General features: G+C 36.8%; 1 protein-coding gene across 6 annotated transcripts in view; it reads left to right on the top strand.

The window, feature by feature from the left end:
* Window positions 1-25,696, top strand: part of PHC3 (polyhomeotic homolog 3) — a 77,258-nt gene that overhangs the window by 2,129 nt on the left and 49,433 nt on the right. For 4 of the 6 annotated variants that reach the window (XR_009502858.1, XM_059920507.1, XM_059920506.1 and 1 more), the window contains exons 2-6: window positions 474-639; window positions 4,776-4,931; window positions 6,061-6,138; window positions 22,185-22,343; window positions 24,416-24,514. Coding sequence is in view for 5 of the 6 variants with exons in the window: in XM_059920507.1 (XP_059776490.1) it covers window positions 474-639; window positions 4,776-4,931; window positions 6,061-6,138; window positions 22,185-22,343; window positions 24,416-24,514 (658 nt within the window). In the remaining variant the exon portion in view is untranslated. The remainder of the gene's footprint in view (window positions 1-473; window positions 640-4,775; window positions 4,932-6,060; window positions 6,139-22,184; window positions 22,344-24,415; window positions 24,515-25,696) is intronic. The other 2 variants (XM_059920508.1, XM_059920510.1) reach the window with 1 other exon arrangement.

The raw sequence follows: 25,696 nt of genomic DNA, 5'->3' as shown, positions 1-25,696 counted from the left end.
TACTAAACTAAGCTAACACAAGTCCGTAGGCATCCTATTTTAATGTCTAGATGCGAATGACTTTAATTTGTAATTAGTATGGTCAAAAGAATATAAAGAAATATTTTAATACTCTGATATTGCTTCAGTTTTAATTTTCCTGGGTAGTTAAGTATTCCGTCATCACCTGTTTTGGTTTCAAAACACTCATCTTCCTTCAACAATAAAAAGGTAAACTTTAGGCCAGGCTTTATCTGAGTTACATATCCTGAGTCATTTGAATTCAAGTTTAGTAGGTATGAACTGTTAAATATGCTATATATTTTTGAAGTATTTTTCCCTGGCACGTGTTTATGGTGACTGTGTGCTCTCTGTATTTAGTGAGGGCCTTCTTAGAAACTTAGACTGTTGCTGATTATTTCTTGGAATAATTATTCTTTAAACGCCATAAGATAACGCTTTTGCCAATATAAATCCTTTGTGTTATCTGCTAGGTTTAAGGACCACAATACAGCTATGGATAGTGAACCAAACCCTGGAACATCTTCGGTATCGACAACAGCCAGTAGCACTACCACGACCACCATCACCACTTCCTCCTCTCGAATGCAGCAACCACAGATCTCTGTCTATAGTGGCTCAGACCGACATGCTGTACAGGTATTTCAGTTACCATGATGCGTAGGCTAAGACTGAGGATGCCATTAGTTTTTGCTTAAGCCAGATGAATCTATTGTTTCATGTCCTCAAATGAGTTACATGACACCCTCTAAATGAGTACAGTTAGAATTGTTCACGTTTGGAACAACCAACAGAGTTATTTAATAATCATTCTATTGAGAAGGCCTACATTTATCAGCGTGTAGCTTATAAAACAATATGTTGGGAAAATTATAATTGGAAGGTCTCTAGGTACTGCTACAACGTTGAGAAACTCAACCAAGAGCCCCAACATGAAGAATGGCTCTAGGTTTTTCTGGTTATTTTACATTTGAACCCAAAATATGGACTTAGGATCTATTCAGATCTATTCAACTCTGTAGATATGTTAAGAGGTTTATTTTAAACCCAAGTGGCCTAAGAACCCTAAACAGGAGGATCCATTCAAGAGCTCTAAGGGGCAGAGGAGGAAGGGAATATTTAATTGGGAAAAGTCTTAGGCTCGTCACTTAGTTGGGAAAATAAAGCTTACCTGGTTAACCTTTATAGTAATGGAGGTTGAGGCAATATGGTATAGCATGAAAAGGGCATGGGCATTGCAATCTGATGTGCTCTTTGAATTCCATTTTCTTTCTCATTAGTAGATATGTAGCCTTGGGTGAGAGGCATAATCTCCTTGAGCCTCAGGAAACTGAAAAATGAGGATGAGACCACCTGCTTAGTTAGTTATGAGGATTAAAGGAAGCATCTAGAATTGTGTGGGGCACATTATATATACTCAGTAAACAATAATAGCTAATATATATTGAACATTTGCTGTGTGCCAAGCATTTGATAAATTCTTTACATGGATTTTCTCCATTTAACAGATGGGAAAACTGATGTTGTAAATTGGCTAAATAACTTTCCTAAACTCACATAACTAGTTGGTACTCTAGCTTTAGAGTTGTGCCCTTGGGACTTCGCTGGTGTCCAGTGGGTAAGACCCCGTGCTCCCAATGCAGGGGGCCCAGGTTCGACCTTTGGTCAGGGAACTAGATCCCACATGCATGCTGCGACTAAGAGGTCCGCATGCTGCAGGGAAGATCCTGCATGCCACGGCTAAGACCCAATGCAACCAAAAAAAAAAAAAAAAAAAGACTGATGTTGAGTTGTGCCCTTAACCATTCCATGAGTTCTTATTTTTTCCATTATACCTGTTTTCTCTCTCAAATCTGCATAATTGCACTCCGCCCTGAAAAAAACTTACCTGTTTATGATGTAGTCATTCATCTCCCTGATACATTTTTCTAGAGTGGAGATCCCAGTATACTGGCTATTTAGCTGTTCTGTGGCTTAGGATTCTGAAGTTACTGTGGAGTAGAATCAGAATTGTTGGAGACCCAGTCAGTTCAGTAAAAATTCAAACTGGGATGGAGAGTGTGTTTTTAATGTTTTTCACCTTTCTCTGAGGCAAGGGATATAGGGAAGAGTATCTAGAGCTTGAGCATACAGATGATGTGACATTTTAAATGCCATTTTGTTCTCTAGCTTTACCTAAGCTGGATGTGTTAATAAAAAAAGTGTTATTGAAGATGTGTAGATATATCTCACAAATAGCACTAACTCTAATTCTTACGAGATCATAGAATTGCTTCTCTTAAAATGTAATCAAATCAATATTTATTGAACTACCTAAGTAGTTCTTTAATACCTTTCAGCTTTCTTTTTCAGTCCTGAGAATCCTCTTCCCCCTCCTTGCTCCTTTAGAGGAACAAAATAAGAATATTGTGCTGTATCTTTAGCTTGCATTTAAAGAGTCTCTCTCCCATGAGTACAGTATTGAATCGTAATGAAAGACTGTGCTGACAATAGAAAAAAATTACTATACTCTGACAGAAATATGTGCCAAATAGGTTATTCATTTTTTATTTCGTTTGATTTTAGAATTTTGTTATGGAATTAAAAGAACATATATAGATTTACCTGACGAAAAAGACATATTGTTGTGATTCTAAATCACAATGCAGATCTACAGTCCCCTGCAACTAGTTGTCAAAAGCCTACATTGGTTTTGTGACAGGAGTCTGCAGTAGGTATAGCAGTCTTTTGTTGGGGAATTGAGATATGAACACATGAAGGTAAAAAACACAAGGAAATATGCTTTCTTGGAATTTGGATAAAGAGATTCATAGCTTCGTGGTAAAGGTGTCCTGACTCAGAAGCTCAAGCTGTAGGATTATGGCTCTACTACTCCCTTAGCTCTTTGAAAACTCTGGTTTGATGCTGAGATTTCGGGTGCTGTTTCAGAGTCATCATGGGCATGATGTGACTTTAGGATGTGTTTGCAGAGTACTGGTATAGTCTGACTTACCATTTGGACAGATAAAGGATTTTCCTCCTATTAGAATACTTGCTTTTCTACATTTATCGATTTATGAAGTTCAGGTTCATAGTTTTCATTTTACTTATAGTCACAGTCATTAACACTTTTTCAGGAATTTTTTTTTTTAGTAAGAACAGTTTTATTCTGTTTTGAAACAGTTGAATCTGACATTTAAAAAACATTTAAAAAAGTGATTATTTAGTAATTTTCTTAAAATATAGCTTTATAATTTTAAGTGGTTATTAATATAATGAAGCTAAGTATTTTCAGACATTTAAAGAAAAATACAAATGAGAAGGTACAAGTCACTTCTAATCTAGCTACCCGTCAGTAGTCTTTTAATGTTTTCCTGAATATTCTTTAAAATATTTTAATATAAATGGTATCTTACTCTATACACTATTTAGTAACCTGCTTTTTCACCTAATGATATATTTGGGAATTTTTTTGTTAATAGATATATCTGCTCTGTTCAATAGCTACTAGCTGCATGTGGCTATTTTATATTTAAATTATAATTAGAATTCAGTAAAATTAAAAACTTAGTTCCTTAGTTGCACTAGCCACCTTGTAAGTGCTCAGTAGATACTTGTGGCTCGTGGCTGCTGTATTGGATGGCACTGATCTACATTGATATTCGTAATGCTTGCAGGATATACATATCCTCTCTACGCAAGCTGCAAGTTCTACCAAGTTTTATCCAAAATGGTTATACCAATTTACATTCTTACTAACAGTGTATGAGAGTATCTGTTTCTCCAGTAGTAGTAGTATTCTTTTAAATCTTTATCCATTGGAAAGTTGGAAAATAGTGTCTTAATTTGTAAGTTTTGACTACTAGTGAGATTGAAGATCTTTTCAAATGCTTACTTAGCACTTTTTCCTTTTGTGAATTGCCTCTACTGGGTAACTTTAATTTGTACAGATTAGTGAATCCTAGTGACATGTAACTAGGAGAGAACTATGTTAATAAGTTTGATGACACTGAATATTAAAGTAGTGAAATTTTATTTTATTTTATTTTATTTTTTTTTAAAGATTTATTTATTTTTTTATTGATTGATTGATTGATTGCTATGTTGGGTCTTCGTTTCTGTGTGAGGGCTCTCTCTAGTTGTGGCGAGTAGGGGTCACTCTTCATCGCGGTGCACGGGCCTCTCACTATCGCAGCCTCTCTTGTTGCAGAGCACAGGCTCCAGACGCACAGGCTCAGTAGTTGTGGCTCACGGGCCTAGCCGCTCCGCGGCATGTGGGATCCTCCCAGACCAGGGCCCGAACCCGTGTCCCCTGCATTAGCAGGCAGACTCCCAACCACTGCACCACCAGGGAAGCCCTAGTTTATTTTTTAACGTCTTTATTGGAGTATAATTGCTTCACAATGTTGTGTTAGTTGCTGCTGTGTAACAAAGTGCATCAGCTATACGTATACATATATCCCCATATCCCCTCCCTCTTATGTCTCCCTCCCACCCTCCCTATCCCACCGCTCTGGGTGGTCACAAAGCACCGAGCTGATCTCCCTGTGCTATGCCTGATCTCCCTGTGCTATGCGGCTGCTTCCCACTAGCTATCTTTTACATTTGGTAGTGTATATATGTCCATGCCACTCTCTCACTTTGTCCCAGCTTACTTCGTCCAGCTTACCCTTCCCCCTCCCCGTGTCCTCAAGTCCATTCTCTTAAAGTAGTGAAATTTTAAACTGCTGCTTTTTTAATACTTTATTTTATGGTTAAGTTTATGGTTTGACATTGGTTCAATTGACTTATCACAGGTAATTCAACAGGCATTGCACCGCCCTCCCAGCTCAGCTGCTCAGTATCTACAGCAAATGTATGCCGCCCAGCAACAGCACTTAATGCTGCACACGGCAGCTCTCCAGCAGCAGCACTTAAGCAGCTCCCAGCTTCAGAGCCTTGCTGCTGTTCAGGTGAGACAGAAATGAATTAAGAACTTATGAGGCCAAAGTTGACATGACCTGCAGCTAATTCCTGAAAATGAATATGTTGGGTATTATTTTAGAGTTTTCAGGTGTCCTGTGATTATTTTTTCTTAAGGAAATATAATAGGCTGCCAAATTGAGGTTAGTTTAAAAACAAATGAATGTGTTTTATGTGTTACTCTATTGCTAACTTTTGTCCCTCTGCTTTTTATCTACATTGCAGAAATGCTATACTAATGTCACGGCTTTGTGTGTAAAATTTTAGGTACAGCAGTGAATAGTTAGGGTTACATGAATCTTACCTACATTTTAACAAAAAAGGTTTTTTAAATTACATAAGTAATTTACACGCATTAAAAAAAAAACAAACAGTATAAAATTGACCATAAGAGCTAAAGTATAGAGGTATTCCTTTTCCACATCCCCTGCTATTTTCCACTCTTCAGAGGTGGCCACTAACAGTTTAATATGTATCCCTCCAGGAATGTTCTGTATAAAAATATGTATGTGCACTTTTCTAAAATCCACTCATATGATTCCTGCTGCTAACAGGATGATTTTATGATTAAATGCTTATGTTTTTAAAAAGATCTTCATTATTATTGCACTGTTTATTTAAATAAAACTATATGTGAGATTTAATCTTAAATATCCTCACCGGAGGAGAATCTCAGTTGACTGAACCTGAAAAAAGGTTTATTTCTGTTATAAACACATCCCCAGCTGTTACTTCTTCTCGGTAGTGTAATTTTAAATAACGTCGTGTACATGATACGAGTAAGGAAACCGAAACCCACTGGTACTTGATATAGCTCCAATTTCTTTTTCATAACATTGGAGTAGTGATTTCACTTCAAAGAAAACTGAGACCTGTAGAGTAAAACTGACAATGACTGCGGCTATTAAAATAAGATTAGCCTTTGGGTCTTCTGTTTTCACTGTTCAGTGTTTTCTTTTGTTTTTTTAATCTGTTTGGCTAAAGCTTAATCCATGTTGACTGTAAAATAACTGTAAAATAGATGTTTTGACTTTTATTGTGGTTTTATGGTATCCTGGTACCAGAAAGTTTTTAACTTCAGGCTTTTATAGACATATTGTAAAGATTTTATTATTTTAGGCAAGTTTGTCCAGTGGAAGACCACCTACATCCCCCACAGGAAGTGTCACACAGCAGTCAAGTATGTCCCAGACATCTGTAAGTGCCCGAAATTTTTTCCTGGTTTTAAAATTTTAAATTATTGCTTTCCAGAAGTGAACTGTTAATATTTACAAAACTGTTACTGTTTATCTGTTGAATATTATTGAAATAACAAGTGTCTAGAAACAAGAATGGTACATTTCAAGAATTTGGAACTAATGTCAAACTTCTGAAAATCTGAGTCTTAAAAAAGTTTTTGTATTATTTCTTATGTATGTTTTCCCACTGACTGTGTTCACATCTTCTGTGATTCTGAATGATTGCAGTTTTCAGTGTGCATTGAAAGCATGAAATAGATAATTCAGGGAATTAAGTCATACTTTTACTGTGATATACTAAAGTATGTCATGTCCTTGGTAGACATCTAAATGTTTCTAGCTCTTTCTGTGCAATTCACGTTTTAGAAATTTTACTTTTCAGTATATGCTTACTTGAGTTATGTGGGTCAAATTTACAAGTATCCATTCAAGATAGTGTTATTTATTTTGAGGAAGGAGTAAAAGAAAGGTGATTTGTTATATTGCACATATATACTGGGAAATTGTGCAGAGCATCCCAGTTAAAAGAAATTTACAGGTGTGGTAATACTTGTTTAACTTTTTATTTTGATATAATTTCAAATTGCAAGAAAAATAAAATAAATTTCTGTCTACCCTTTACTCAGATTCACCAGTTGTTAGCATTTTGGCTCATTGCTTTATCATGCATTCTTTCTATCTACATATATACAGTTACCTTTTTCTGAACCATTTGTGGGTAAGTTGAGACATGTTCCTTTACTCCTAACTAACTTTGATATGTACTTCCTAGGAACAAAGTCATTCTTTTATGAAGCCACATGAAGTGGATCGAATTCAGGAAATTTAGCATTGATACAGTGACGTTCATATACAGATTTCATCAGTTGTCCCATATTTCTCAGCCTCATCACTATAGACATTATGGACCAGATAATTCTTGTAGGGGGCTATCCTGTCCGTTATAGGACATTAAGCAGCATGCCTAGCTTAGATACCAGTAGGCTATGCCCTCCTCCTTTCCCCAGTGTGACAGCCAAAAATGTCTGCAGGTACTGCCAGATGTTTCCTGAGGGGCCAAATTGCCCCTTGTTGAGAACCGTTGAGTTAACCTAATAACATCCTCTTTAGCTGTTTTTTCCTGATCCAGGATGGTAATACTTTGAAGCTGTGTAAAATTGACTCCAATGGAGTATAGTTTATAGATTGCTGAGGAATTGAAGATGAACTTGTGCTGTATTTCTTTAGCTAAGGTTGTGATCTTTACTAAGTACATGTATGATGAGCGTACAGTTATTTTTGGGCTATTGAGCTGATATTTTTAATTAAAAAATTACATTTTAGCATGGAAGTGTCCTGGAATGTGAGTAAAATTAGTTAAGAAAGAAATTACTTAACGACTTGAAAATGTTAGACTGAAGAAAATGAAAAATTTAAGTAATGTAATTTAGCCCTAAGCATTAATGCTATAGTTTCGGATATTGATGTCAGATAATATCGTTAACTAATACGTTGGTAGTTATGGAAAGGACTGGTAAACTGGCTAAAAAAATTATAAATTCTTTATTCTATGAAGTACTGGAATGGCATTAGGGTATATATGTGTAGAGATATGTGGTCTGAATTTTTTTCCCTTCACATTATTAAAAGGTATCCTTTTAAACCATTTTTGTTTCATTATGATTTTATGTATGTGACTTTTACAATCACAGTTCCAGTGATTGTGCTTATTTTTTATGAAATTGCTAGTGCTACTTGTCATAAACCAGGTAGCCTTGTATGATGAAGAATGCCAGAACCTGTGACTGGCTGGTGGGGGAAAAGAAGTAGGGAGAATAGATGTCTAGAAAAAACAAGGGAATAATACATAGCATTTGTTTTGTTTTCTATCCCAGCTGAGCAGTAGATCAAGTGAGTGGGCTTGCAGTCCAAATTATGATACTCAAGGTAGCTTAGTAAATTTAGGTCAGTCTCCAAAAGAGGGGCAGAGCATGGTAGCAGAAATCTCTAGGTAGTGATAATAATGAGCCGTCAGGTGGCAGTCTGCTGGTTTTCAGAGTTTTGGTTATTTTGAAATAGGTTTCCGATAACAGTGAATGACATGAGGGAAGGGTCCAGCCTCCAGTAGATAAGAGGGCTACAAGGTAGGTTGTCAAGTCACCAGCCAGATAGGTTGGGGTTCAGAGTAGGAGTGGAATGCCAATGGGGAAATGGAATACTGTATTTTAAAAAACGAAGTAAAAAGTCCAATCATACACCTGGGGAAACTGTGTATGTAGAGGAGACCATTGTTAATTGAATGTATAGATAAGTAGTGGTGCCAGCATCCTCTTCTTTACTGTCATGAGAACAGAAAGGCTAATTCTAGACTCTTACCAGTAGTGAGAGAGGTGGGTTTTTTTTGTTTTTGTTGTGTGTGTGTGTGTGTGTGTGTATGATTGATTGTCTCTAAAACTAGTTGGGACTGAGTCTTTAGGTTGATGTCTTTGTACTTCAATTTAGTGGGACTAAGATTTAGTTAAATTTGATTTGCTAAAATGAAATCTAAACCAGTTAAAAACTCTTACGCAAAAAAAAATCAACAAAGTTAAAAACCAGCAAAATGGTTGAAAATATATTTGCACCATATATGTCACCCAGCTTATATTTGTGAAATACCAAGGGCTCTGTTATATTAGTAAGATAAACAATGAGAATACACAAAAGACCTGCATTGGTAATTTTCAAAAGAAAGACTACTTTTGGCTTTTAAACACATGAAAATAAATTAACCATATTAGTAATAAAGAAATGTATGTAAAAACAGCAATAATGTTCTATTTTCACTTGTCAAATTAGAAAACAGGGAAAAACATTGAGACAGTAACAGTTGTTGGCAAGTATGGTACACTCATACACTATTGGTGGGAATGTATAATAATTGGTACAACTTTTCTGGAGGGTTATTTGACAGTGTGTATGAAAATTTAAACTATGCGTGCCTTTTCACATAGCACTCTAATTTTTAGTGATGTCATTGACTAAATATGAGAGATAATTATGACATAGATAATTATGCAAGTATGCATGGTTTGTAATGGTGGAAAATTATAAACAATACAAATGTTCACTAATTGAGGATTAGTTAAAAGATAGTTAATTCATACAGTGGAATACTATAGCTGCTTAAAAATGTTATGTGTGTGTATATAAAGAGACTGAGGTTTTCATTAGTTATTAGGTGAAAAAAGCAAGAATATATCATCTCGTTTAACTTATTTAATAGGTTATTCTGTTTTTCAGTTCTAAAATTGCCATTTGGTTTTTCTTTGTATCTTGTTTCTTTTGCTGAGAGTGTATCTTTTCATTTGTTTCAAGTGGGCTCATAATTGCTTGTTCAAAGCATTTTTATGACTACTGCTTTAAAATCTTTGTCAGATAATTAAAATACTTCTTTCATCTTGGTGTTGGCATCTATTTATGGATTGTCTTTTTCATTCAGCTTGAGGTCTTTCTGGTTCTTGGTACAATGAGTGATTTTTGATTGAAACCTGGACATATTGAGTATTATGTTATGAGACTGTGAATCTCATTTAAATTTTCTGTTTTGGCTGGCTTCTGAAAGAGAGCGTTTGCCACCTCCTTACTGCCATTTGGGGGTAGAAGTCCAGGTTCCCCATTTGGTTTCCATTGATACCTGAGGGATGCTCCTTGTGATTGCTGAGTGAGCATGAATTCTGGCTCACTAGGCCTCTACTGAGGTATCTCTGGCTAGGAGGGATAGGAATGCTGCGTTACTGCTCCCCACGTGGTCCCCACTGATACTACAGGGATGGGGTGGGTTGTTGTTCGTGGTCTTTTACTGCTTGGCTGTTATGAAAGTCTTGGCTCTCTACCTGGCCTTCTCTGACACTAACCTGTTGGAAGGATTTGTGGGATCGGGGTGCCTCATTACAGCCTGGCAAGGGTAGAAGCCTAGGCCTTTGCTGATGTGGATGGGGCCATAGTGTTTTCTGTGGCGTTTGGCTGGAGTAGAGCAATTATTGCCTAAAAGTTTTCTGTGTTGCTAGGCTGTCCCTTTTCTGATCCTTGGCTAGAAAGAGCAGCCCATTGGAGCTTTTTCTTTTGGTCTGTACCCATTGCTGTTTCTGGGTTACTGACTTGTTCACCTTTATGTTTGGGTTATATGAGATTTAAAAAGGAAACCCAGGGAGCTTGCAACCACATCATTCACTGGGCCCTGGAGTCTGCTTTTCTCCACCTTTTAGGATCCTCTTACGTTTATTTTATATGTAACATTCGGGATTTTTAGTTATACTTAGGGGGAGGAGTCGGGAAAAGCACGTCTATTCCACTTTCCTGGAAACAGAATTCCTATCATTTAACTTATTTTTTAAAATTGATGTCTATATATCTGTCTGGTTATGTAGGAAGAAAATCTGTAATACACAACAAACTTAATCAGTGGTTATCTTTGAGGAAGTAGGTTGAAGAGCTTCATTTTGTCTAAATAAAACGTGAATATACTCTTGTTGTCTAAGATACTGACAGTACAGACAATATAGAGGAAAAGTGACATCCCATTTCTGTAGTCCCTTTTGCCCTGACAGAGTTTTATGTGAGGCTTTCCTATCTTATCACTGTACATTTCTATACATAAATGTAAATAGATAGGCCTATGGTTAATTTTATTTGTTTGTTTTAATGTAAACGATCATTCTATATCTTTCTCTTCTGAGTCTTTGGGCATTTTCAGCTGGAAAGGATTATGTGGCTAGAAATTGCAGTCATAAGTCTATAAATGACTCAAGGGCTGTTTGTATCTCATTCCCTTTCCCTTTCTTTGTTGTTTTTTGGCCCTAGAATCTACATTAATCCCAGATGTTTTGACTTTCATTCACTGTACTATTCTGTCAAGAAGGAAAAACCTTATTTTTGATAGGCTGCTTTCTGGCTCTGGTGCCAGACAAAATGAGCTTGCTTTCTTTTTTTTTTTTTTTGGGCCACGGCATGTGGGAACTTAGTTCCCCCACCAGGGATTGAACCCGTTCCCGCTGCTTGGGAGTGCAGAGTCTTAAACGCTGGACCACCAGGAAAGTCCCAGGATGAGCTTTTGAAGCCCAGTTAGTTTTATGACTTTATTCATTCATACATTCACTCATTTATTCAACAAATATTTATTGAGCATTTAAACACCGTTCTAGGTGCTGGGAATACAGCAACACAGCAGATAAAATCTCTTGTCTTTATGGAGCTAGGGATAGATAGATAGTAGGTAAACTAGTATATAATATGTCAGATGGTGGTAAGTTCTATAGAGAAAAATAAAGCAAGGAAGGGGAATGGGATGAGGGAATTTGCTCTTTTAATTAGGGTGGTAAGGGAAAGCATTGCTAATAAAAATGGCATTTGAAGGAGGGTGAGGGAGGCAAACATGCCTAAGGAACAGAAAGGAGGGTAGTGTGGCTAGAGTGGAATGAGAGAGTGGGAGTATGTTTAGAGATGACTTTAGAGAGGTAACTGTAATCTAATCACGAGGAGATTATTAAACCCTTGGGCTTTACTCTGCATGAGTTGGGAAGCTACTGGAAAGCTGTTTTAGTAGGGATGTGACATGATCTCACACAGGGTTTAACTTAGCTATAATGTTGAGAGTAAGTTCTAGGGGGCAGTGATAGAAGCAGGGAGACCAGTTAAGTGGTTCCTGTAATCCAAGAGAGAGATATTGGGGGCTTGGACCCTGATGGTGACAGTAGATGTGGTAAGAAGTGGTTAGCCAGATTCTGAATTTTTTTTTCTCCAATATTTTATTATAGAAATTTGGATGTTTGGGGACTTCCCTGGCGGTCCAGTGGTTAAGACTCTGCGCTCCCAATGCAGGGGGCATGGGTTCGATCGCTGGCTGGGAAACTAAGATTCCCACATGCCTCACGGTGTGGCCAAAAAAAACCAGAAATGAGGATGTTTTGAAAATAGACCTAACAGTATGTGCTGAGGGATTGAATAAAAGATATGAGGGAAGGTAGAGTCACCGATAACTGTAGTATTTTGGCCTGAACACCTGGAAGAATCTGCTAAAGCAGGTGTTGGAGAAGAAAATCAGGAGTTTGGTTTTCAACATGATGTATGTTAGACACCCACCTATAGATGTAGAGTAGACGTTGGGTATATGAGTTTGGAGTTCATGTGGCAGGTCTGGTGATCAGTGATGTCTTGTGCATCTCACTGACAATTCAAGTCAAAAAAGTACATGGTGACTTTACTACCAATTGTAGAATATTATGAGAGGAAGTTTGGTAGAAAGGAGGACATAAGGGACCTACCTGGCTTCTAGTCTTAGTTCTGTGACTGACTGGTGGTGTGACTTAGGGCAAGTCATTTAACCTCCTTACACCCCAGTTTTCTTTTATGTAAAATTAAGTTGTCTAATTAGATGGTTTTTAGTCTTTTCATCCATATGTCCCTGGGTCTAGATCAAGGAGAAGGTTCAATAGATGGTGCTATGCACTAAATTGCATCCCTCCCAAATTCATATGTTGAAGCCTTAAACCCGCACATGTATTAGAAACAGGGCCTTTAAGGAGGTGGTTAAGGTTAAAAGAGGTCCTAAGTGTGGGGCTCTGATCCAGTAGACCTGGTGGCTTTATCAGAGGAGAGACACCAGAGATCTCCCTCTATCTGCTGAGAGGTGAGAAGGTGGCCATCTGCAAGCCAGCAGAGAGCTTGCACCAGAGACTGAATTGGCTGGCACCTTGGTCCTGGACTTCCTAGCCTCTAGAACTGTGGGAAATAAATTTCTGTTGTTTGAGCTACCCAGTCTGTGGCACCTTGTTACGGCAGCCTGAGCAGACTAAGATGGATAGGGCTCTGAGCCTTACCTTAAACTTTATTTATTTATTTAAAAAATTTTTTATTATTGGCTGCATTGGGTCTTCGTTGCTGCGCTTGGGCTTTCTCTAGTTGCGGCGAGCGGGGGCTACTCTTCGTTGCAGTGCTTGGGCTTCTCATTGCGGTGGCTTCTCTTGTTGTGGAGCACGGGCTCTAGGGCGCGCGGGCTTCAGTGGTTGTGGCGCACGGGCTTAGCTGCTCCGCGGCATGTGGGATCTTCCCGGACCAGGGATGGAACCCATGTCCCCTGCATTGGCAGGTGGATTCTTAAGCACTGTGCCACCAGGGAAGCCCCCTTACCTTAAACTTTAGACAGAACAGTTCTGTGATCTGTTTGAATCTGGGAGTTCTGAATAACACGGTGTGTGAAGAAAGGGTTCTATTAAAAAAAAATTTGAGAACCAGTGGTTTAGATGTTAATCTAAGATTCTGTCAGGGACTTAGCCTATCACATAGTAGGTGTGTAATAAATATTTGTTGAAAGATGAAATTTAATTATAATCATCAACTAGAATATGTAATACATCGTATTAATTTTAATTCTTGGTTATCTTGGTACCGAAAGTGGTTTATCTTCAGTGCAAAGAATCATTTTAGGATATATTCTGATTGCCTGAAATTGCATTATAGAAGAGAGTCTAAGTCCTGACCTCAGTGATGAGATTCATTTGTTGTTAGTTACGAGCAGGCAGCCAGTTAATCAGGTTTACCTATTGTCCCACACTGTGCTAGTTGCCCTGGGGGTACACATGAGTCAAAGTCCCTTCCCTCAGAGACAGTAATAGACATTTGAAGAACTGTGCCTAGACATATCAAACAGTGACCAACATAACAGTATATAATCAAGTGATAAATTCCATGGGAGTTAACAGAAAAGAGATCTTTGGGGATTGGAGTAGTTGAAGAAGGCTTTTTGTACGGGACTTAAGCTGAGCTTTTAAAAATACGTGGCGTTTGCAGAGAAGAGGACTCATCCTGAGCTCGTGATCCTGAAATAGCAGAGCTTAGTTTCAAGGATTCCTGAATGGGATTCTGTGCTAGTCTCCCACACTCCTGAGGATAATCTGTGCCAATATTTCCTTATTGAATGCCTCCTTGGTGCCAGGCTTGGTGTTAGGTGTCAAGAATCCAAAGTGAACAAAGGTCTTAGAGTACAGTGGATATAGTCTACAGACATGCAAATAGTCAAAGGACACTGTGATAGGAGTTTTGTTTTACTGGAGTTATCGTCTAATAACTTGCTTGTAAAGGGTACGTGGAAAATAAATTTGGAATCTATGTAGGCCTAAAAATTCCTTCCCCATATCTTTTTAATGATTATTTGTATGTAAATTCTATATTGAAAATGATTTTTCTTAGGAAACTTGAAACCATTGTTTTCAAAATTTTAGTATTACCAAAGAAAAGGCTGATTTTGTCTTATTATCACTAATTGGTACTTTTTCTCTTCAGTCTTTTAGGTTTGCCTGTTTTCTTTAGCTTTTCTGGAGTTTCATGAGGCTCTCTAGATGTCATTGAGCTCAGGACACTTTTTGGACTCTCTTAGTGTGAAACTTAGTGTTCATGTGTATGAAACTAAAAAAGTTTTAACAAAAATTTATTTCCTTCTATTCTTCTCTGTTCTCTTTTTCTGGAGCTCCTTAGTTGGATATTGGTCTTTCTGGACTGATCCTTTACTTCTTTTAGCTTTTTACTCATTTTCTGTCTTTATCTTTTTATTCTGTTGTGACATATTTCCTTGCCCTTTTTTTTTAACCCTTTCTTTTTACATTTAAAAGAAAATTTTAGTTCAGCCTTTGTATTTCCAATTTCTAAGAGAATTTTCTTATTCTTTTCCCTTGGAATCCTATTTTTCTGTTATGGCTGAAATATTTTAGATCTCTGTTGTGATACTTATCAGATTTTAAAACTTTTTTTTCTGTTTCCTAAATAATTTATGTTCCTTAGAAACTATCTTGGTCTTTTTTTTCATGCTGCTGGTTTTCCTCTTATAAGAGAAAGGAGTTTTCCCTTAAAATGCTTGGTTTTCTGCTTATATTTAAGAGTAAATGATTACATAAATTAATCAACATGGGTTTCTTCCATTGCTTTGAAGATAGGTTGTTCCCTAGCAGACCTCTTTCCTTAGTGGAAAGGCTGATTAAGATTTCTGTATTTGCATGTGGGAATAGTAGTGGTGATGACAGTGGTAAGGATATATCTTTGGCAGGTTTAGAATTGAAGGTGTGCAGGTTAGAAGCTGGCCGTTAGGCTGGTGAGCCAGCAGTTTCGGAATAAGGAGGGTTTTACTTCAAGGTACCAGTACCCACTCTAGAAGCCTAGCTTTTCCTTGGCAGTTTTTAGACTTTTAAAGAGAAGTGTCCTTTCTTTCTAGGTCTCGATACCGGTTCTGTGTGGGAGAGGGGTGGGGTTATGACTGGTGAGTCTGTTTTCTAGACAGACCTGTAGCTAATCCTTCAATTTTTAGCCCCACTTCTTACTTCTGCTTTCATACCTCTAAATTCTGAGTCTAACTAAATCCACTCTGGTCTGTTTCTTCCTGTATTCTGGACTACAGAGAGCTTCCTTCTCTGTTTTCTCCTTCAGTATGATCTCATCTTTAGGTCTTACAGAAATGCAGATGGTACCCTTATCTCTCTCTCTTTGCTGTATGCGTGTTTTCTTTTTGTTTAATGTTGTTCTTTTACTCCCCCAAGTTTTTTTGGAAAAAACATTTAAACCCACAGAAAAATGGAAAGAGTAAGCATTGACCCTTGTGTACCCTTCATGTAGCTATCTATAACAATTGTTAAGTTCCTCTCTATTTACACTGCTTTTCTGACCTTTTATTTTTATAAGTTGAAGGCATCGTGACACTTCAGTCCCAAGTACTTAGCATGTGTTATCCAAGAGGGAGATTGTCTTATATCACCACAGTAGCATGTCACACCTAAGAAATTTAATATGAACACAATATCTAATATATGCCCCATATTTGGATTCCCTCAGTAGTCTCCAAAATACCTTTTCCCAGGATTTAATTAAGGATCACACATTGCATGTGGATGTCCTATTTTCCTTTAATATAAAAAGATCTCCCCCCCACCCTTTTTTTTTTAAAGAGCTCAGGTCACTTATCTTATGGAATGTCCCACAGTCTAAATTTGTATGTTTGTTTCTCCCAGTCTTTTTTGTTATTGTATTAACTGCTATTTCAGTGAGTTTTAGTAGGAGGGGGAAGCAAATGGGTGTGCTCAGACCATTATCTTCAGTATTTATTGTTTTATAAACATGATTTTTAATGGCTACATAATATTCTACCTTTTAAAAAAAACCTGTTTTCCTCTTGCTGGCACTTTTAATTTTTCCCTTTTTTTGCTATTATAAGTAAACCTGCATTGAATGTTATGTATCTTTATATCTAGTAATTCTCTTTAAAAAAAATTTCCTAAGAGTATACTTATTAGGTCAATGAGATTGTTTTTAGATCAAGAACCTTATAAATGATCAGTTTTCTCTAAAAATGTCTAAATCAGATCAACTACATATCAAATGAATTCATTATGAATTTATCTGAGGGAAAATTACTTGCTTAAAACCAAGGTACTTATCCTCTATTATTAATATTAGGATGTATTTTAAGTTTTAAAACTCATTGTTTTCAAGGATTGTTAGAAACCTATTTCAAAGCTTAATAGCAGTTTAAAATAAAACTGTAGCCTGCGTATTTCTCTGGTCATGAGCAGTTTTACTGCATTCTTATAAAATATTCCCATAGTACAGATAAAGTAAAAAAGTGTTGTCACCTTCAGCCTCCTTTCCCCTTCAGTCCTTCTGTCTTCTCAGTTTGCTGAATATCCCTTCAGATCTTTACCTGTGCATTAAGGACATACATAGTATAAAGAAATGTATGCCTATGTGTTTAATACACAATTTTTTTTTAACACACTATAAACACACATAGGTATTCTGCATTTTGTTTTTACACTTAACGGTGTGTCTTCAGAGCTTTCTATCTCACTCACTTGAGCTACTGTGCACAGTGTGACTGCAGTTTGTCTTATATAACTATCTTTGTTGCTGGACAGTTATTTCCAATATTTTAATTGTTTCTGCATTGCACCTTTTCTTTTTAGGGTGTCAATATCTGAACACAATTGGGAGGTTGTGAAGTTGTTTTCTGTTTGATTGTTTTGCTGTTGTTTTTACAGCTTGTATTGCAGAAAGTAGAAATAATGATTTTCTGTAATAAATAAGTTGGCATTTTATTTCATTTCATTGTTAAAAATATGTGGTCTCTTAAAAAGGACATCCTTCATGGTTAGATATTATTATTTGAAATTTCTATATAATATTTTATACTTCCAGATATTTGAATTACATAAATTCCCACTGAATAATGAGGTAAGAAAATTTATATGCTGCTTTAATGTGATAAAAACAAAACAATTTACTGAAGTAAATATAAAAAAAGGAAAATATCATTTCCTCTCTGATTCTAAAGTTAATACCTACATAGAAAAGACAAAAACTTTGAAAAAGAAAATATAAATCATTCCCAAATTTTACCCCTAGTAGGCATTATTCACCTTTAGCATTTTGGTGACTGTTCTTCCAGGTGTGTGTGTGTATGTATATATTTCTATATCAAATCTAATCAGATACAAATTTATGAGTATGCATTATTGTGTGTGTATACAGTGCAGACATCTTTCTCTCAACATGTTTTTCACATGTGTGGAATGTATATATACATACACGCAGATATTTGTATGTAATTGTATAAGTGGATTATATTCTACATGTTATTCTACAGTTTTTTCACTCAGCAGTGGGTCATAAAGATATTTTCATGCCATTGAATACAGATACAATCAGCCTTTTAATGTCTGTGTACCATGTCTCTCTGTAGATATACCTGATTGATTCTGATCAGTCAAATGGCAGCAGTGGGTCTCAAATGGGCTTTGGTTTTAGGGAGTACTCTGGGCCAGAGACCCTGTGTAACCTCCTAGTGGGGGCACTAAGGAGTGGTTGAGAGTTAAATGGCTTTTCTTGACAGATGTGGTTTTCTTTGGTGACTCTTAGTGTCAGTAGGGAGAGAGCTTCCGGTAATAGGGCTAAAGGAGTAAGTTCCTTTATGGAGTGTGGGGCTTGAGGTGTGAGACGACAGGATTGGCCAAGGCTTTAAAATGAAAGGGAATTACGCATGTTGAGATGGGATTGACAGAGAAGATAATGCAAACAGTTGAGGGCATCTGGTTCAGGTCAGCAGAGCAAAGCGGAAAATAGAGGAGAGACATATCAGTTGTGGAAAGGAAGGGACTTCTTGCAGAGTTGGCTACTGATTGCCTTGCCCTCGTGGGTTTGGCATTCGTTAGTAGACACTGTCTGAAATGGTACTTGCCATTTGAAACTTAAAAATAAACATGATATTTGTTCTTTGATCTCACAACTTAGACAAAGTGAAATGCAGGTGGCTAGGAGGCTACTATTTAGTTTTCTTACTTCCTTTTTAAGAAAAAAAAAGCATTCTGTTTGTAATTTTTGTTCTACTTCCTTATTCCTTACACAGCACTCTCAGGCACTTGGCTATCAGCCAGTCAGTTTTTAAAAAGACTTGTATGTTTTTGTTTAAAGAGTGTGTGGCCTATCCTTTACTAGAGTATCTTTCTTTCTTTCTTTCTTTCTTCCCCCCCCTTTATTTTTAAGAATCACTGACTGGAAAAACTGCCAAGGCATTATTACTGTAGAGTAACCCAAATTAACAAGCTCTCATGGTATAGGAAAGCACCCTGCATGCCAAAATATGAGTCAGAAAACCTGGTCCAATTTTACCCTGCTAAGTGATTTAATCTTTGGAGCAAGGCTTTATCCAAAATATCCGTTTGTGGACTGGTGCGGAAAAAGAATATGTTTGGGGGGTGCTTATTAATAATTTATTATATAGCACATAAAAAGTAGAGTTGAACGAGTATCACCACACTATCTGCATTTTTACTCTGCTTTGTTAGGGGCTATACCAGAATTGTTTTCTGTTCTCACTGTTATACACACACACACGCTCACTCTTTGTGATAGGCTTATATATTACATTTAAAGTATGAAGTATGCCTTAAAATAACATGGCATTCATTAAGTTAATAAACGTATTGAGTGAAGGCACTCTCATAGATATTGGTTATATGAAGATAAATAACACATGGTCCCCACCCTTAAAGAAATTATTGTTTAGATGAGTGAGACAGAGGTATATGCTAGAAGTATATGGAAATTATGGAAGATAACAGGCAAAAGAGGAGTAGTCAGTTCTACTGTGGGGTTGGGATGCCTGAAAAAGCTTAGCAGGTGATTTTTGAGAGAGAGTTGTACACTACATAGAGGGGGAAGAGGTGGGGTATGGGGGTAGGTGACGCTCAGTTCAGTTCAGAGTTGTTACCGGAGCCATAGAGGCCTGAGACATGATGACACTGCACATAGCTTCCTATGGCTAATGTGAAGGGTAGTATGGAGGAGTGGAAGGAGATGATACTGCAGAGGTAGTTAGGGGAGTTTGAATGTTATCTAGAAGATTTTTAAATGGCTAATTAATATTTATTAATTAAAATCAGGGAAAGATTATCCGGCAAGTCAGAGGAGACAATATTCCCAGCAGAGAGATCAGTTTGCAGCTGTTAAAGCAATGTAGCTGGAAGTGCTATGGGCTCAGCATCTCAAACTACGTGAGTCAAAATCAAAATGAAATTGAGGAAGATAAAGGTGTAGAAACAGTAAGACATGTGACTGATTTTGTGTATGAGTTATATGAGAGGGAGGCGTTAGGATGACTTCCAGATTAGTCTGTCTTGGGGGATTTTTAGAAGATGCCAGTGGCCATTTGAGGAGAAGCTGGTTTAAGAAAGAACGATAGGGAGGGCTTCCCTGGTGGCGCAGTGGTTAAGAATCCGCCTGCCAATGCAGGGGACACGGGTTTGAGCCCTGGTCTGGGAAGATCCCACATGCCGTGGAGCAACTAAGCCCGTGCGCCACAACTGCTGAGCCTGCACTCTAGAGCCTGCAAGCCACAACTACTGAGCCCGTGCACCACAACTAATGAAGCCCACGTGCCTAGCCCATGCTCCACAACAAGAGAAGCCACCGCAATGAAAAGCCGGTGCACCGCAACAAAGAGTAGCCCCCGCTCGCTGCAACTAGAGAAAGCCTGCATGCAGCCATGAAGACCCAACACAGCCAAAAATAAATACATAAAATAAAATAAAATAAAAAGAAGAAATGATAATGAGTTTGGTGTTTGAACATGTTGAGTTTGAGTTGGTAAGAGACATCCAGAAAGATGTGTTCTGTAAGTATTTGGACCTGGAGAGTAAGGGTTTGTCATCAAGGATTGAGACTATTCAGGATTGAATTGTTTGAAACTGTGGGAGTAGGTGTGATAATCTAGGAATTGAAAAGGAAAAGTGTTGAGGACAAAGGATGAACAGTTTGGGGGTGGGCTAGAAAGAAGAGCTGGTAAAGAAGATCGAGAGGGAATGGTCTAAAAAGAATCCACTAAATGTGTCAGAGGGTATTAGTGATTTTTGCTAATGGGATTTTAGTGGTGTGCTAGAATAAAAGCCAGATTGCAGAATAATTTTTTATATTTTATTAATTGTATTTATGCACTGAATTACAGATTTAAGTATTTTATTAAAATTAAGAAATACTTAAAAGATACAGATAAATATAGAGAATTAGTTAACCAACTTGTGTACCCACTATGCAGTTTTTTTAACTTTTTATTTTTAAATAATTATAGACTCAGGAGGCCTTCACTCAGCCTCCTCCAGTCACTTGTTCAGTTTAACAGATGTCCTGGACTGGTACAAATGCTAATGTTTTGGGATAGATTATGGAACTGTGCAGGTAGTGTGAATATGGATTCTGTACCCTTGTACGGCGCAAGCCTGGAGTTTTGATTCTCATAAGAGCCTCTCTCCTTCCACCTGGGGCAGGGCAGATAGCAAGCTTTCTTGCTGCTTCTCAGGACGCATGGGTGGAGCTTTTCCAGCTCCTTTTCACATATTGAGGAGCCCTTTTGAGGATCTTGGCTCAAAACAGGTTTTACTTCTAGGTCCCCCCTGAAATAGGCTCAAAATCAGGTCTTCTATCTCTGTGGGCCAATATCTCCCTAGATTGCCTTGGTGTCAGCTGGAGCTTACATCTTTGAGTTTCTTCCTTTCCGGTGCCTGGGAATTCCCTCTCCCTTCCCCTTTTTTGAGTTCAGTTATATATTTTTATAATTTTTCATGCTGATCTTGCATTTCAGTGAGTGCATTTGGGCACATGGATGTATTAGTTCAGTCTGTCTTGTTCCTTGAATCAGAAGTTTAATAACCTATTTCTTAATTTTATTCTCTGCATTGTCCATAAAAAGGATTTGAGGTTGGATTATGTTACTCTCGTTAAAAATATTATTTATTTTTATAATGGATAATACATGCATGTGGTAGTCTACATGTGTCCCTTTGTCCTGTTCCCACCCAGTTTGCCTTCACAGGTACAACCAGTTACCAGTCTCTTATATATCCTAGAGATAGACCATGCACTAGTTTATTCTTTAACAGCAGCTTTAGTGTTTATAATTTAATCTTGTAACCAATATTCAGGAGTTTTCCGTCTGTTCGGCAAGTAACAATTCTATTTTCTTCTTTTCTGAGAGCTTTTGAAGGAGAATGTTATACTAGTTATATGTTACGTGTATGTTTTTATACATGTGAATGGATTATCTGTGTTTTAACTTTTGTTCATTTCAGAAATGCCTCCAAATGTGACAGAAAAATGACAAAATAATGTAGACTGTTGATTCAGATGTTTTAAGTCACTACATAGAATATTAAAATAATGGAACAATAGCCCTAATTTTTGGGAGGTAGTAGAAATGATATTTTAAGATGTTGGAATCTTATGAAACACAACGAGGATGTCCTTAAAAATTGTCCTAATTACTAACCAGTACATGCTATTGTTTGCATATGTGCAAATAATCGCCTACAGAAGTGATGGGTCTGTCAAAGATGAAGCCCTCTCTTAGGTTCCTCAGCCACAATATATACCATTGATTGCCTAACTGCAGCTTGGTGAAATTCAGTGACATGGAAGCAAGAAATGGAAGCCTATGACCTGATATGTTTTCTTCCTTAGATCAACCTCTCTACTTCTCCTACACCTGCACAGTTAATAAGCCGTTCCCAGGCTTCCAGTTCTACCAGTGGCAGTATTACCCAACAGACTATGTTACTAGGGAGTACCTCCCCTACCCTAACGGCAAGCCAAGCTCAAATGTATCTCCGAGCTCAAATGGTAAGATATGAGCTACCAGATTTTTTCAGTGTTTAAAGACTTGAGAGAGATCAAAATGTTTCTTGATTTGATGCAATAGGAGGCATTTTTAATATTTAAGAAATGTTTGACAAAATTTTTGTGTATGTGCCTAGCTCTTATACATTTATGTCATGAAAAATTCTACCTTTAATTGGTAGGCCTTCTTGGTGTATCAGATAGTAATTAGCAGCATTAGGGAGCTAACAGATTCTGTAACATAGGAGTGATTAATTTTTAATATCAAATTTCTTTGATTTCAAACCCTTTTTCATATTTTAACATCTCTGAAACTGAGATGCATTTTATATTGATGGCATCTTACGGTTGTAGTTGGTGCTTATAGTGATACATAAAATCACCGTATATCTTTGACATCTTAGATTGATGAAATTGTTAGAAACATAAAAAACTTGGTTAACTATAAATTAGAATTTATATTGTGGGATCTTCTGAAATCTGGATTGGAGTTCGTGTTAATTTACCAGATGAGTCTTAGCTTTGGTTATTCCCATCTTAAAATCTGCAAGGTGATTTGTGTTCCTATGCTCACTTTGATCTTTTGTTAATACAGGAATGTTAATTTGGCTATTGTGTGTTTGAGTATCTACTGATTTCCTAATTTACTTGTTGAGCCTTCTTTAAGGAATGTAAAAATTGGTTGACATTTACTTTATTTGATGTCTTTACAGGTAGCTAGAGAAGAACTTTGTCCCTGATATGTATTTATTTATATTCTTTTTTATCCAGTGAACTGAATATATATCTGGATCCCCAGTTCTCCACTAAAATTGCAAAGAAAGTTTCCATCATATTTCTAACAGGAAACAATAATATGACCCTCTTTTTATTTACAGACTGTTCAATAGACATTACCATATTTCTGGGTTTTTTCCCCATGAGATCTTATTTAATCAATAATATGCTTCAGAATTAGGGAGAACCATTTGAAATGGTTGCTACTGGACCGTTTTTGACCTCTAAAACTGGCAGTTTCATATGGTTCGCGCTAGATAGAACATCTTTTTAGGTATAGTGCTTTTAGCTGTTTGTACTGTAAATTACCTTCTTGTGAAAGTTATACCTGTTATTTAATTCACTTAAATTTAGTATGTAAAGAACTGAAGTTTAAATGATCCTTTAATTGGTAATTTTAATTTAAACAGAAATGGCTTTTGAGGAACTGTATAACTTGATGCAATTTTGAGATAGAGTATTCACAGGTTCTTTGAAACAACAGTCATAATTTACTAAATTGGATTGGATAATCTCTGAGTGGATTGTATTGCCTTTTTTAATTAATGGCATTCTGTTTCAGTATTGAAAAAAAATTTGAAAAGAGATGGTGATAATTAAATAAATCAAGTATGTCTTTCCTTTCTTTTTCTTTTCTTTTTTTTTTTTTTGATGTGAAGTTTTTTTGCAGGCTGCTTTGTTGTTGACTTTTAACATGTTGTGGCATTTACACTTAGAATGAATATTTCTTTACAAATAGTTTTAAAATCAAGAGCAACCTAGGTTTGTACTACACAGATCCTGTGTAGCTGAGTGAAATATTGTAACGTAGCATGTGGCATAGTTATCCTTTGGGGTAAAGAGGACTGAAAAGACTTTTTGGTGTTTCTTTTCATGTTTCTCACTGAAATTTAGTTTGCGTTCAAGAGCAGTGACTATGGTTGCATATTCTAACTTCCATTTTAGGAATCCTGCCACAATAGTTTTGAGCTAGGAAAAGTTTAATAGCTTATTCGGGGAAAAATTTGGTATGAGGATTTCATACTGCCAAAATACATTTTCTTTTTTGAGCACTGATTTATTTTCTACTCATCAGAATCATGAGCTGTTTCAAAAATGTTTCTGGTTTTTTTTTTTTCCTTTTGAGTTCTCTATTATCAAGAAGTTCTCCTTGTCATGTAAAACCTTTTGCTTAGGAGACAATCCTAAACTGCATTGTCTTTCTGTCACAAATTTCAGTCTCTCTTGCCTGCTATACATTGTGTGTGGGGCATGTTCTTTTGTCTTAGGGTATTTTTTTGGTTTTTCTGTCTGTACAGCTGATTTTCACACCCGCTACCACTGTGGCTGCTGTACAGTCTGACATTCCTGTTGTCTCGTCGTCATCGTCATCTTCCTGTCAGTCTGCAGCTACTCAGGTGAGCTTGTCTAGCTTCATAATGTGGTACTTAAGGTCTGGGTCTTCAGGTTAAAGGTAAACGTGCATTTGTGTTTAAGTTACTGATGGTTTCAGTGCTCGTTGTCACACATTTCAGATCAACATTTAATCCAGTGAGAACTTCAAGAAAATTTTTTGGTTTTATAGAAATTATAATGCCATTAAACACGGATATTTAGGTTATTTGACGTTAGTGAAAGTTAATGCGTTTTGCTATGACATTGTATGTTTAGTTTCATTGTAAAGCAGATTTATTATGTGAGATGTATTCTTTTCTTTAGATTCCTTTGTAAGCAGTTAGGTAATAACCGCGTCAAGGTGGTTTTTAAGTTTAAAAATGAGCTGGGTAAACTTTAAACTTAAAAAATTGAGCAGAATGTTACTCAGTTTTTTGTTTATACTTTGTTTGGTACCATGGAAAAAATGAACTTTAACTTTCTCCTTACACCATTCACAAAAATAAACCAGAAGTAATGTAGACCTACAGGCAAAAGACAGAACTATAAAACCTCTAGAAGAAAACATAGGGGATATCTCCACAACTCCAGGGTAGGCAAAGCTTTCTCAGATAGGACACAAAAAGCATTAACTGTAAAAGAAAATAATGATAAATTGGACTTTATCAAAATTTAAAAACTGTTCTTCGAAAGACATTGCTACAAAAACAAAGAGGCAAAGCCACAGACTGAGGGAAAATGGTCACAATACATATATCTGACAAAGGACTTGTATTCAGAATATGTAAAGTGGGTTTACAACTCAGTAATAAGATCATGAATAAAAAATGGGCAGAAGATTTGAACACTTCACAAAAGATATGCAGAAGGCCAATAAGCACATGAAAAAATGCTCAACATGATTAATCTTCCTAGAAATATAAATCAAAACCACAATGAATATCACTACACACTCACTAGAATGTCTGAAATGAAGGAGACTGAAAACGCCACCTGTTGGCGAGAATGTGGAGGAACCATACTATCATATGTTGCTGGTGAAATTGTAAAAGAGTACAACCACTTTGAAAAACAGTTTTCTTATAAAGTTAAACATATGCTTAACATGTGACCCAGGAATTCCACTTCTAGATGTTTACCCTGAGAGATTTGAAAACATATATCCACATGAAGATGTTTAAATGAATGTTCGTAGCAGCTCTATT

This window comes from Balaenoptera ricei, chromosome 4 (genome assembly GCF_028023285.1).
Source record: "Balaenoptera ricei isolate mBalRic1 chromosome 4, mBalRic1.hap2, whole genome shotgun sequence".
Taxonomy (NCBI): Eukaryota; Metazoa; Chordata; class Mammalia; order Artiodactyla; family Balaenopteridae; genus Balaenoptera; species Balaenoptera ricei.
Note: the sequence above shows the minus strand (reverse complement) of the source record. Positions and strands in the feature narration are given on the sequence as shown.